The following is a 13,964-nucleotide window of genomic DNA, read 5'->3' as shown; positions in this document are numbered from 1 at the left end:
TGCAGACAGAAAACCAATGCGCTGTCCCAAGCGGTGGCAGTAACAGTACTCGGCCCAGGGCCTAAACCCCAAGGCTGTGCCCAAACCGGAGGCATGGTCCCCTATCCTACGGTTCCAATAACCTTACCGTCGGACTCTGCCCGAACCAGCAGCGACATTCCCTTGAGCTCCTCCACATAGGTGGAGGAGACGTGCCCGGTGCCTCGGTCGTCCCATTGCCGGTCTTCGTTCAGGGTATAGACCTTCACTCGCCGCCGCGTATCCGACATGGTGGCTGCTGTCCCCACAGCTCCAGCCGCCGCCTCCTTGCTCACCTCGTCCGCGCCCCTCACTCTAGAGAGACGGTAGCGGCGGTGGCAGCAGCGGCGGCGGCGGCGGCTCCGGAGAGGCCCGAGTTCACCATGGCTCCCAAGGTTCAGCCGCGGGAAGGGGCAACAAGAACCACTGAGACCTTTCCGCCCGGAGTCCCGGTTACCTCTCACTTCACCCCCGCACACACCCACCCTCCCCACCCTTTGCCCCCCAGAGCTCGCTCGCTCTCTTGCCGCCGCCGCCGCAGTAACTACTACAGATCCGCCATCTTGTAACCCGATTCTCTCTGCCTTTCTCTTCCTCCTCCAGCAAGCTCACACGGGCTGTCCTAGCAGGGGCTACGGCGGCCGACGAGTCCAACATGAGGCGCCTCCGTTTCTGCACGCACGGTGTTCTCGCGAGGCGGGGTACTGGACTGAGGTGGGTGGGTCTAAGTGCGACTTCCTCCTATCTCGGCCCCGCCTACTGCCATGGGATCTCGGTTGGGTGGGCGGTCCTTGCGAGCTCCTTGTCTTAGCTGGTGCCGCGAGAGTCCTCTCTGGACAGGCGGCGGGCGCGGAGTCATGGATTCGGCTTCGTGCGGATTGCTGGCTTCACCCGGCGTGTGACGAGCCGTGGGATTCAGCTCTGTGGAAAACACAAAGCAAGCCTGGGAGGTACGCATCCTTGGACGGGACTCACCCTGAGCAAAAGGGAAGCAAATGTGCTCGCACTCCTTAATGGAAGCTTACCCTTTCAGCCTGTGAGAGAAAAACAGTTTAAACCTCTTTCTGTGAAGAGCTTAGCCCTTTAATGCGACCCGAAACCCCCTGAAACTCGCTATGGAGTCTGTTACAGTTAAGCATCTCCTCAGGAAGTGTCCTGTGCATCTCCAGGAGACTGTAACATTGTACACAAGTGTATCGTTAGGCTTTTGGTGGCTGGCCATTGAAAAGCATACTTTCCGCTTCATGAAAACAGTGTCCTTCCCGTGTTTGTAACGTCGGAAAATAAGTCTTCAGATAAGTTTAGGGAAGTGGCGGGGAGCTACTTTCCTAACACATCGAAGAGCACTGTTTCGATATTTTTGAGTTTCTCTTGCTGACATTTCTCGCGTTCTCTCTCGGGAGGTCTTATGCACTGAATAAGCGAGGGAGGAATTCTCTTGGCGTTCACGTTGTCAAACATCACATTAAGTGTCAAACATTGCGTGGTGGATACAAACCATGCACTGGCCCCCTGTTCGTTTTGGGTAGAATCCTTTTGTTCGTTTTTAAAGACAGTCTCAGCTTGTGCCGCCAGCTTTTTACAACCCATTAGTCTGAAAGGTGAAAGTCAGGCGAGATGCACACGTTTTACCCTGCAGCGCATCTTGGGAGTTGTAGTCATTCCTTGTCAATGGTGTTGTCAGAACGTGCTTATGTTTTGACCAGATCTTGTGGGTACACCCTTCCGCGGTACAATAAAACGTGAGACGTCTTACACAGAGCAGGCGCCTGATAAAAATTAAATTCTCGTTTCAACATCTGGATACATAGGATTTTTTAAAATCTAAATATACTTGGATTAAATAGTTATAATATACGTGGCAATAGAGCCCGTTAATTGCTGTGATTGATGTGGACGAAATGCATTTTGAGCCCAGAGAAAATAACATTTCTGTCTCGGGTCAGAGAAGGCTTCACACAGATAACTTTTGAGGCACACTCAGATAACTTTTGGGCCTGATGTTAGAGGATCCCTGAGTGGGAGTTTGGCTTGAAAGGTGTTCAAGGCTGTGGGGACCAGGTGAACAAAGTCAAAATATGTTACTGGCCTAAAAAAATGTATAAGCTATGTATTAAGTTAAAGGAATGAGAACTGTACAGAAGTCACTTTGACACCATACATGTTAAAAGTTTACTGTTCTACAAATAAGATCTAACTCTGGAAAAAATGGAAATAACTGGAGTCATTTCCTGTATTTGTTCAATCATTCAGCAAATATTTGTTGAGCATATACTATGTGCTAGACATTGTTCTATACAGTGAATAAGTAGAAAAAGTCCTTCTTTCATGGAGCTTACATTCTAGTGCAGGAAGACAGTAAACAAATCTATGCCAGGTACTGATAAATGTTATGACCAAAAAAAAACAAAAAAAACAAAATAGAGTAGCAGAAGGTTAGAGAGTGAGTATGGGAAGGGTAAAGGTGTCTATTGAGGGGAGGCAGTCTGCCATGCATTTCCCTAGGGGAAGGGAGAGCCAGAAAGCAGTAACTGCAAGTACAAAGGCCTTGAGGCTGTAGCATGCTGAGTGAGTGAGAGGGATAGCAAGGAAACCAGTATGATTGGAGTGGAGTGAGAAAGTGGGGATATGGTGGGAAATAAGGTTGGGAGTGAGGGAGAGGCTGTCTTGAAGGGCCTTGGGTTTTGTTTGAATGAGTTGCAAATCCATTGGAGAGTTTTGAACTAAGGAGTGGAATGATCTGAACAGTGTTTCAAAGCATCCCTTCCACCTTCCCCTTAGTACCCCTTTTGCTATACTCCCCAATATCTGAAATAAGGGAACAGAGTTAAACCCTTAGCACTCACCTCTGCCCCTTGCTGGATCCTCAGGCACAGGTTCTTGTTTTTTTCTTGCCCTAGGTCACAGGGATTCTCTCTTTCTTCTGCAACAGGCCGATCTCTAACAGTTGTAAGGTCCAGGACAAGCACACAAATGGAAGAGCATATACCATATGTCTAAAGATTTAAAAATTTTAAATCAAGCTATTAAATAAAATATATTTTCTTTTCCTACCTTTGGTATACCCTGAGAAATATATTTTCATATTGCCTGGAAACCAGATTCCAGATTCAAATCTAGAATTCTTGAACTCCTCAGAGTTCCAGAGTCTCCCTTTGGCTTCTGAAATCCTTAGCCTGCCTTCTCTTCTCACACCTCAGCTCTGCCTGCACTTAGACAGCCCTCATGTGCACATAGAGGGTACCCCAGCCTTTTGTCCAAGCTCTGTCTATGTCTACTCTCCCTGAATGTAGTCACCCTTTGGCCACTCCTCAGGAGGACAGAATTTGGGAAGAGGACTGTGCAGACCCTGGGAGCAGGCTTGGCCTTTGGGGCAGGGAATTCCAGGGTGCCCAGAGCATGGTCTAGAAAGGGAAGAGTGGGTTCCAAGTGGACACATCCCTTGGTTTCATGGACTTCTCATCCCATGGAGAGAAACATAGACAGAGGGCCAGAGCAGGATTCTCCAAGACACACTGAGGGCAGTAATGCACTGCAACAATGTGTATTCCCCAGCAAAGGTTTTCTTCAGGCAAGTTACACTCCAAGGGTTGAGATAGATTTCTATATCTGTATATGTAACATTTATACCTACCACCTTTTTTTTTAAACACAGATAATGGAATACCGTACATACTGTTGTACTAATGTACCCTAGTTTATTTAAACCATTTTTTTCTCTATATATGTCATTTCCAATAGTTCGTAATTTCAAACAATAAATGATTGTACAGAAGTTTTTTTATGTGTGCCAATATATGCGTAGGTTAAATTCCTAGATCAGGGTTTTACAATTTTGGCACCACTGACATTTTGGGCTGGATAATTCTTTGTTTTGAGAGGCTGTCCTGTGCATTACAGGATGATTAGCAGCATTCATGGCTTCTACCCACCAGATGCCAGTAGTATTGCACCCCATCCTCCTGTTGTAATAATCAAAATTATCTCCGATCATTGCCAAATGTCGCTTGAGGGCGCATTACACTTTTTAATTCTTGAGGATTAAAAAATATAGTAATCTCTACAGAGTAAACTGGGTTCTCGGTCTTATTGACTCATGTCCTTGAGATGTAAGGCTTTCTGTTTTTACCCTTCCTAATTCTGTTCGATGATTTTGTGAAAAACTTTTATGAAAGTTTTTTTGCTATATTCATTCATTTTTTTCCTTGAGGTGATTAATCTTTAAGGCCTTCCCCATTTAAATAAGTCATCAAAACTGATAACCTACATCCTCTTCAGCTACATTCCTATTTCTTTTCCCCTTTTCAGCCAAACTGTTCAAGGATTAAAGTTGTTTATACTCCCTACATTTCCTCACCTCACCACTCACTCCTTAATTGAACCTATCTATTCTGGTTTCTATCACCCAGCCCTCACCAAAAAGCTCTTGATAAACTCACTAAAGACATCTTTGTTGATAATGCCAATGGACATTTTTCAACCCATTTTACTTGATCTAAGTTAAAACTGACACTTATTTGTCTGAACTTCCTTCTTTCCAGTCATCTCATGATGACTCCTGCTTTATCCTTCAGATGTCACCACAATTATCACTTACGTAGAAGAGCCTTCCCTGACTTCCTTGACTAGGTCAAATCCCCTTGGAACCAAAAAACCCAATTCACATAGATTTAAATGATAAGACAATTTATTGGCTCTTGTGAATAGAAAGTCTGAAGATAAGATGAAACTCAGGGTTGATTTAATTGAGTGACTCAAGAGTATCAGTGAGAACTTGATTTTCTTCTGCCTCTCAATTCTACTTTCTGCTCTGCCAAATCCATCCTAAGGCTGATTCCTTTTGTATCTTAAGATGGTAGCCAAGATCTCCCAAGGCTACATAGTTCTTCACCCACATCAAAAGAGAGTTTCTTCACATATCCCCAGTTGCACTGTGATTATACTAACTTAGGTCACATGCCCACTCCTGAACCTAGAGTTTTGTGGTCTAGGGAATGTCATGTACTGGACTGGCTGAGGCAAATCAGGGCCCATGCTTGTAGTTGCCGGTGGGGTTAGTCCTACCCAAATCCCATGTATGTTACACTATGTGACATGGGTAAAATAGATGCTAGGAAGACAACTAGAGTATTCATTTTATCTTCCTATTACACACTTATAGCACCATGCACCCCTCCATTGTAGCATGTCATACTTGTAGCTTTATATTTATTTGTATGAGTTTTTATTAATAACTGTCTCCACATGTAGATGAAAAATTTTCATGAGCCCAGGGAGTATGTTTTTCTCACCATTGCATCTCTGGTACCTAGCATCCCATTCTTCTGAGGTGGTAGGTGGCAGTGTTACAAGGGCGTGTATGGGTATGAGTGTGTGTGTGTATGTGTGTGTGTGTAGGGATGGTAGTCATTTGGTTATGTGGGTTTGGGAAGTGGAGTCAGGCATATAGCCCCTCTCTGTATAGACTTTTACCTTGCCCTCAAATTCTCACCCCTGATCCTTTGATTTTTTTTTTTTTTTTTTTTTTTTTGTGGAGATAATTTGTTCTCTTTTCTTATCTGATCACCTCTGGGGTCATATAGATTGTGACTTCCTCTGTTCTGCTAAATTTACCACTGCTCTTCTATTTGCTTGTCATGCAACCAACATTTATTAAAATATCTTGTCTGCTATTGTCTCTATTGTTTGCCCTTTGCACTCTACTTTTTAAAAAAATTATTTAACTGTGTTGTTAATTTTCCATGTTTAACCAAGGTATTCTGTCATGTTTTTACGGCTTTTTAATGTTTAGTTCTCTAATCCACTTGAAATTTTTTGTATATATGAAGTAGGATGTCAATGTAAAATTTTTCCCCAATGGAGAGCCAACTGTTAACATCATTTATAGATGAAATAATTTGAAATGCTATTTAAATCATATTCTTTATTAAATTCACAGGCACACACACACATATACACACATATATCTAGATTTGAGTCTGAATTCACTATTCTTTTTCCATTGTTTTATTTGGCCAACTCGAGTATGACAGTTAATTGCTATAGTTTTATAGTTTGTTTTGATTTTTGGTTGGTGTGGTGGCCTTAAAGTGCACCACTCTGATCTCCTTAAAGAGAACCTACTCTGGGGAACATAGTTATCTGACAGCAAGCTGCCTTTTGGGCTCCACCATTATGTTTGTGCCACAAATACCTCCAGCTGCTCCCAGCCAGTGACTCAGCACAGCAGGGATATAAAACTTGTCCTCTCTTGTCCAAAGCAGAACTCCTCTAATGGCAACTCTGGCTTGGGGAACTTAACAGCCAGGATGAGACTTTCTTGGAAATACACTAGTCAGAAGCTCCACCCAGTATTTCCTTCCCTTCCTCCTTTTGCAGAGGTCAGACTTGCACTATGGTCTGCAGGCTCTTCCTGTCAATTCCTGAGCCCACCTATTTTATCCATCACAGACATTTCCCCCAATTAATATCTTGCATGTCTGATCCCTTCTAGGCATCTGCTTCTCTGAGGACCAGAACTGACATAGGTGATACAGGGAGTGATGTCAGAAATCAGACAGTAAGATGGGGTTTGGGGAATGGTTTACTCAGTCCCTGGCACGAGGTGGCCATTTGACTGCTGATTTCACAGGTAGTGACCTAGGAAAACATCCTAGAAGGGGTGAATGCTGTTTCCTATTCAACAGTTCAGGATTTGAAAGATATGGGAGAAACAACGCTTATGAGGAGAGCAGAGGTGGCCAATTAAGTTGTACTACTCCCTTGCAGAGGGCTAATGAATTGAGGGCACTTAATGCACAGTTAAAAACTACATTTGGGAGCCAGGGGGGCTCTTTGGTCTTCATAAAGAGGCCCTTATTCCCTGCAGTGGAAAAACAGATATGGGATTTGACAGTTACAGAGCTCTAAAGATATTTCAATGCTCAGTCTAGGGAGGTTTGCTATGCAGCTAGGGCCCTGGTTGGGAAAGCCTGAAGCTTTGAAACATGGGATGGGTGCCTGTGAGTATTTTGGCTCTGTAGATATCTCTGGATCCTCAGGGACTGCAGAAGTGGCTTATAACTCCTAGTAAGAGATAACACTTCCCCCTTGCAGAAAGACCTCCTCCATAGTTGCTCCCATTTCCTCTCCTAGCTGAGAGGCTATGGTAACTAGGGTTAAATCTGGTTGCAATATGCCTGGGGATTGCTTTGCCTGATAAGGAAGGAGATTACGCACCGAAGGAACTGAAATAATATGCTAGCATGTACTAGCAGGAGCTGGAGGAGTACACTTGGGATTGGATTTTTAGGGTGCTTGATCAAGGGGGCTGGAGGTTAAGACTGAATAATCAAGACTTCATTGACTTTGGGACTGAAGATTTAACCCTGGTCAGGACCACAGGGGATGGGGCAAACTCATTGCTGGTGTAGCTCCTTGAAGCCCGGAAAAAGTGAGAGAAGTGGAAATGAGCTCATACCATGGCAACGTTTGACCGCTATTTTGGCAAACATAGGTGGGCACTGCTCGCTTATTAGTTCTAACTAATTGTTTTATAACAATTTAAAGTGTTTTTTAGATGATCATCTGCAAATGTTTCTGTTCTCCACCTCTTTTTAATCTCATCACACTGATTAGGACCTTAGAACACTGATGAGAGTAATAGTGGTGATTCTTGTTTTGTTCCTGACTTTAATGGCAACATCTTCAGTGTTGTATACATGTTCTTAATTTCTGATAGATACCACTTGCCAAGTTAAGGACATTTCCTAATATTCTAAATTCTCTAGGAAGTGTACATCGAATTCTATAAATTGACTCTTTCGCATCTGGTTATTATATGGTTTTTCTCTGTAATTCATTATAGAGATTATATGCTTACCCATTCTTGCATTCCTATAGAACTACTTGGTCCTAATAGCTATTGCCAATATTTTATTAAGATAATTTATCTGTTTTCATAAATGATAATGGCCTACATATTTTTATACTTTTTAAAAAAAATCATCTCTTCTAATTTATGAGTCCTTGACAATTGCATTAAATTTTATAGTCAATATCAAAACTATAGCCAACTACGCAGTTTTGGTTTTCATGAGACACTGGGTATTCTTCAGTGTTTCCCAACACATGCAGGATAAAGTTCAGAGTCCTAAGTCTAATATTCGAAACCCCTCTACAATCTGACCTCTATTTACTGTCTTCTTTATCCACTGATAAAACTGTTCCACTCCATAGGCAGCCTTTCCCTTTATAATCATCCTTTAAAGCCCAGCTCAAATATCACCTCTCCATAATGAAGTCCTATTCAAATTCCACTTCTTAGAAACTTTCACTTTTTCTTCTAGTTAGAATTAACCTATTCTTTTCCTATCTTTTTATGACTTTTTTAAAACCTTTACTAGACTGCTCATCAGTCTGGCTTTCATAAATTGACTCTATATTAGAGTATATATGTCTCAGAAAGAAACAAACTATTCCATCGTTTAGTACTGTACTCATAATAGGTAGTTTTAATTACCTTTAAATTAATTTTGTAAATTTCAGACTTATTTTGAAACTTGTTGCAGTGATTTGAGATATGCTTGAGATGGTAAAACTGGAGCTGTTTTAATTATCTCTGCAAAAGTCACTTACGCCCCAACTGCTTTCTAGGATATTCAGGTGAATATCCAACCAATATGTTGGTTGGTGACTTCATACTCATATTTAATAAGTCAGACATCTTTCTCTTCAAAACTATTTTGCCCCCCCAGGTTTACTATTCATGTCACAGATCGTACTGTCTTCACAGGGCTCAGGCTGAAATCCTCAGTCCTAACTGCTTCTTTTTCTTCCCCCCAACTACGTCCCCTTCTGAGTTAATCTAAGTCTATCCATTTTCTTTTTACATTTGTTTTGCAGTATGTTGGTATTGGCTCAGTCCATTTTTTCTGAACATTCTCCCTTCCCAAGGAGTGAGCCCTTGAGAATTCTCTGACTAGCTGCTTGCACCAAGTTTAGGGTTACCAGATTTAGCAAACAGACATACAGGTTATCTAGTTAAATCTGAATTTCAAATAAACAAGGAATATTTTTTTAAAAATATAAGTATATCCCAAATATTGCATGGGCCATAGTACACTGAACATTTGTTTACCTGAAATTCCAGTTTCACTTAGCATTGTTATTTTATCTGGCAATCCTAATCAGGTTTGACACCTTTCTCAAGCTGAGCCTATTGTTTTCTCCTCCAGAAGTTGAACTCAGAGACAAGTAACTTCCTGTGGGATAGCCATCTTTTGTCCCATGATATGAAAATACGTTTGCATAGAAGAAAAAAGCTGTTATATGGAAAGCAGCACAAATGAGAGACCATGAGACTCCATAGGTAGGGAGAACTGTCTTAGTTCCTGATAACTTGACAGTCCTGGTTCAAGTCCGCCATAGGGAGTGTGACTTGCCTTCTGTGAAATAAATTCATGGCCCTGTGATAAAATTCCCCTTTGCTTTAGCTTAACTTAGATTGGTTTCTGTCCCTTGATACCAAGACACATTCTCTTTTCCATTTATGCTGCCTACCACTCTAGTCTCTGATGAGCCTGAATTTTGTAAAAGCTTCTTAAACTTTTACACGACCTCGGTATCTTCTGTCTTCCTACAAATAACCAGGCATATTCTTGCCAGATTAAATGCTTTAAAAATATCACCTTGCACTGGCTATCTCGTTTTATATTCTTTAATAAAATTTGCTTTCTAATTCTGGTGAAGAACAGGCACAAGACTAAGGAGTACAAGACTGTGAAACTGGTTTACAGAAGGGAAAGGCTGCTGTATATTCTAGACATACAATACCAATAAAGTTGTTAGTCTCTTTATCTGGAATTTTCTTTCCCAAATAGCTGCATATCTTCCTCCACTTCATTCAGGTCTCTGCTCAAATGTCACCTACTCAGAGATGCTATTCTGGATCATTTTATCTAATATAGTACCTTTTTTTTTCTTTTTAAATCACTCTATCCCCTTACCCATTTGTTTTTCTTTAAAGAACCTACCACTATCTGAGATGTTGTATACTTATTGTTTCCATCCACTAGAATGTGAGCATTGGAACTTTATCTGTTTTGTTTACTGATGCATCTGCTGTACACATTATAGTACCTGGCACATAGTAAGTGTTGAATAAATGAATGCCATGCTTGGCTGAACTGAAGTGAGAACGATACTGATGTTAGATCTAGATCTAGATCTAGAAATTCAAGATATTCTATAAGAGAAGAAAAAATGTATTAAAAAACTGTAATTTATGGGCAGGGAGACGTCAATAACAAAGGTTATAAAGGAAAAAGTCTTTAAGTACCTATATTGCACTAACTACCCAAATGGGAACTCAATTTGATTTGAGTCATTATAATTTAGAGATCTTAGCATATGATAGCCGTCATAGAAAGCCTTTTTTGGAAAGCAGGGAAAACTACCAAGATGTGAATGTGAAAAATAAGAAAAGTCCAGATATAAAGTGTATGCTCTTGGTTTAAGTGGAAATGAGACCCTTTTCGGGGTTTGTAGTTAGTGACTTGTATTTTCACTTTGTGGCACTACTGGTCTCTAGAGTTTAAGAACTAGCTTTATTTTTCCATATTATTAGCAGCTGGGAGTCTTTTTGAAAAATAAAATCTAAAACTCAAGAAAAACATAAATTACAATTTTGAAATTGTACCAGTAAGGGTTATGTCTTAAACAGAAGACAAAGTGAGAATAAAATTGTTTTGTCACTATTATAAAATAGAACAATGAAATGTACAAAGCATATAATTTAAATTTAATCTTTCATTTTCAGTTGATCTTCAATAGTTCAGAAAGTATATCAACATTGCCTGTCATGCTATTTTACATACTATACATATACATAATCAATGTTTACTGACTTAAATACCCACATTTAAAAAATCTTTGGTCAGCTAAATTTTTAGTATTTTCTGAACTAGTTAGCCCTGAGTCAAGAATTTACAAATATTTTATCAGATTTATAAAAGGAAGAAGATTCTAAATTATGACTTCCACGAACCATTTACTTTTTTTGTGGAATTATAATGTGATATATTAAATAATGGGAATGAACATCATCTTACAGCTATTACTAATAATTATATCAATAGCCTCTATACATGGCTGTTTCAAACATTTATTTATTAACTGAAAATCATGATTCCTCCATCCCTTCCACCAAGAACATCCATACATTAGCAACATACACACACAAAATGACCTAGTTCTATATGATGAGTAAATTATTTTTCTGTACTTTCTAAATTTGAAAAATGTATTACCTCATTCTCAACAGGATCCCATTTATAATATTTACTCCACTATGTTTATGGTTTTGTGACCAATTTGAAAGGTGGTATATCATTAAAAGCAGATCAAATTAGCTCCCTCAGCTCCTTACTATATCTGGTAACTGTACTAAAGAAACAGGCACTGGTTTTGAATATGGTAAGTTTCAGTTTGTGAAACAGTTGTGGGTAAGTAAAGCTATTATGCAGAAGTAAGCCATAAGATGGCTAAGAGTAAACTGTCACTACTGTATAGGAAGAAGAAAAATATGTAGGAAGAAATCCATCATAGCAGCAAATGTGACCTATTATTTCTAAATTTTTCAGATATTTCAAAAGTACAGGATTTAAAGGGTAGTCTTTTCTAAGACGTATAAATGATTTGCTTTTAATAATAAATATGTATTGATTTATAATGTAAGTAAGAGTAATATAGGTAATTCGGAATTAAAAAATGGAACACGTAAAGTGAGCAATTTAATACAAATTAGAATACATTTATATTATATATAAATCTACACATTAGAAGATACTACTGAAATTTTGCTATACAGAATATCACTCTAGAATTCTTAAAAAAAAAAAAGTCACCAGGAAGAATTAAATGATGACTATGAAATAGATTCTCCCATTACAATACTGCTTCTGTCATTTAAAGTTTTGACGACAGTTGTAGCTGGAGACTGGAGCACTTTACGAGAAAGCCTCATTCTTCCATCAGCTGGATCACGTCCAAAGTATTTCACCTGTGTTAAAGAAACAAATGTACTTTAAAAGTTACAGCACATTGACTGATACCCAAATTATTGGGTTGGCCAAAAAGTTCGTTCGGGGTTTTCCCTGAAATGTTAATTTAAATTTACATGGTCCAAATAAAGCAATGATTAATGTTTTCACTTGTTTACTGAAATCATAGCTCAGTGCTAACTGGAGGTATATGCTAATAAATATAATTTGGTTAAGTAATGATTATAAAAAAAGAAAAGATGGGGGGATTTAGTTGCCCAATTATAATCTTCTGTTAGACTTATCTGTGCCTTATTCTTATAAGAATAAGAGGTGTTTTGTTTTTTTTTTTTCTGTTTTTTTTTTTTTTAATAAGAGGTTCTCATCTGAACCTAGATAAGGGCTTCCTGAGCCTAAGTATGCTACCAACTATATAGGATTATGCTTAGGTCACTCACTGTAACACTCAAAGGACCATCTATCACACTGGAGGTTATTTGGCTTGAACACAGACATTGAAAGTCAGGGGGAAATGTGGTTGTCTTTTTACATCAGAAGGGACTTAAAAACTATCTTATACAGAGAGATTATGTTTTAGTTCTTATCTTTCTCTAGAGGCTACTTGAACAGTGGGACTACAGATTGGGAATAAACCAGAAGTCTTAGTCACTCAGGTCATGGGTATCAGGAACAACTGGAACAGAATGTGGTGCAGCCAAAAAAAAACCAGACTGTCAACCACTTCTTTCATCTACTCATACAGGACTATTAAAAAGGTCAATTTTGTTATCAAAATTCTAGAACTGACATCATGGCTTTCATCAAACTCAAAAACTTTTAGCCTCAAGCAGTATAGAAGCAATTAAAGTCTCAACTCCTCAAATACCTTACCTTATCAAGAGTAAGGCTGAAGAGTTACCTTATCAAGTTTCTTATATCCTGTCTCCAAATCACTGACTCTGCATAGCCATCCCTGACCGGCTCATGTATTTTTAAAAGCTCTAAAGGGGACTACTGTCCTAACTAACATGTAAGCTCCTTGAGGGAAAGAATTGCATCTAAATCCCTAATGAGTCTGTTTTAAGCAACCCTAAAGTTAAAAAAGAAGCACAGCATATAAATAATATAAATCACACATGTTGATTTGATTCTTTCAGCTTATTTGATGAAACAAATAATTGAAACTTCAAGTATAATTTACAACTTTAAGGCTAAAAGGTTGAATACAAGTACCTGAATTTCTTGGCCAACTTCTAATCCTAAAGCAGTGGGATGTTTAATCTGAAAGAGAACGTGTTAATCTATTAGTTGTCATGCATAATTACCTACTATCCATGGTAGTACACATTTTTTTCCAAGTGGAAAACAGCTTTATTGGTTTTTCTGATTATAAAATCTGTTAATTATAAAGATTTAAAATAATACAGAAGTATTCAGATGATAGTAAAAATCATCCAAAACCCCTCTGCTTGTAGATAACTAATGGTAACACTCCAATGAGTATCCCTTCAAAAATAGCTATTTAGTGTGTGTCTTGCATTTATAAAAATGGACCTTACTGAGCTTGTTGTTTTATAATACACAGATTTTTATTCAATAACATGTTGAGATCTTTTCATATTAATAAATGAAGCATTATAATTGAATATTCAAATTACATTATTTGTTTAACCAATCCCCTAAAGATGGTCATTTAATTTGTTTTAAATTCCAGTGTTGCAAATGTTAATAATCAGTGAATCTAGGTGAAAGGTATATGGGTGTTCAGTCTATTATTTTTTCAACTTTTCTGTAGGTTTAAAAAGTTTCAAAATAAAAAGTTGAGGGAAAATAAACTGCAGTGTTGCAATTATTATATATTCATATAGTCTATCCTCTCAGAACAAAGTCTGAGAGGAACTTTGTGGTGGAACTTCTAGGTCCAAA

At 39.0% G+C, this 13,964-nt stretch overlaps 2 protein-coding genes and 1 long non-coding RNA gene across 5 annotated transcripts in view; 1 reads left to right on the top strand and 2 right to left on the bottom strand.

Annotated features, from left to right (window-relative positions):
- The window catches only part of PPP4R3B (protein phosphatase 4 regulatory subunit 3B), a 67,385-nt gene extending 66,701 nt beyond the window's left edge, over window positions 1–684 (bottom strand). Inside the window, exon 1 of one of the 2 annotated variants that reach the window (XM_059943303.1) lies at window positions 128–684. In XM_059943303.1, coding sequence (XP_059799286.1) covers window positions 128–269 — 142 coding nt within the window. In that variant the 5' untranslated portion in view covers window positions 270–684. The remainder of the gene's footprint in view (window positions 1–127) is intronic. The other variant, XM_059943302.1, reaches the window with a different exon arrangement.
- A 161-nt stretch (window positions 685–845) lies between these two features.
- LOC132377192 (uncharacterized) overlaps window positions 846–13,964 on the top strand; it is a 209,228-nt gene continuing 196,109 nt past the window's right edge. For both annotated transcript variants that reach the window (XR_009506572.1, XR_009506573.1), the window contains exon 1: window positions 846–968. This is a non-coding gene — a long non-coding RNA (uncharacterized LOC132377192). The remainder of the gene's footprint in view (window positions 969–13,964) is intronic.
- PNPT1 (polyribonucleotide nucleotidyltransferase 1) overlaps window positions 11,142–13,964 on the bottom strand; it is a 41,520-nt gene continuing 38,697 nt past the window's right edge. Inside the window, exons 27-28 of the mRNA XM_059943290.1 lie at window positions 13,272–13,319; window positions 11,142–12,058 (exon numbers count right to left, since the gene is read on the bottom strand). Of these exons, the coding sequence (XP_059799273.1) occupies window positions 11,924–12,058; window positions 13,272–13,319 (183 nt within the window). The 3' untranslated portion in view covers window positions 11,142–11,923. The remainder of the gene's footprint in view (window positions 12,059–13,271; window positions 13,320–13,964) is intronic.

The sequence above is a fragment of the Balaenoptera ricei genome, chromosome 13 (assembly GCF_028023285.1).
Source record: "Balaenoptera ricei isolate mBalRic1 chromosome 13, mBalRic1.hap2, whole genome shotgun sequence".
Classification (NCBI taxonomy): domain Eukaryota; kingdom Metazoa; phylum Chordata; class Mammalia; order Artiodactyla; family Balaenopteridae; genus Balaenoptera; species Balaenoptera ricei.
This window is presented reverse-complemented; position numbering and strand designations above follow the sequence as displayed.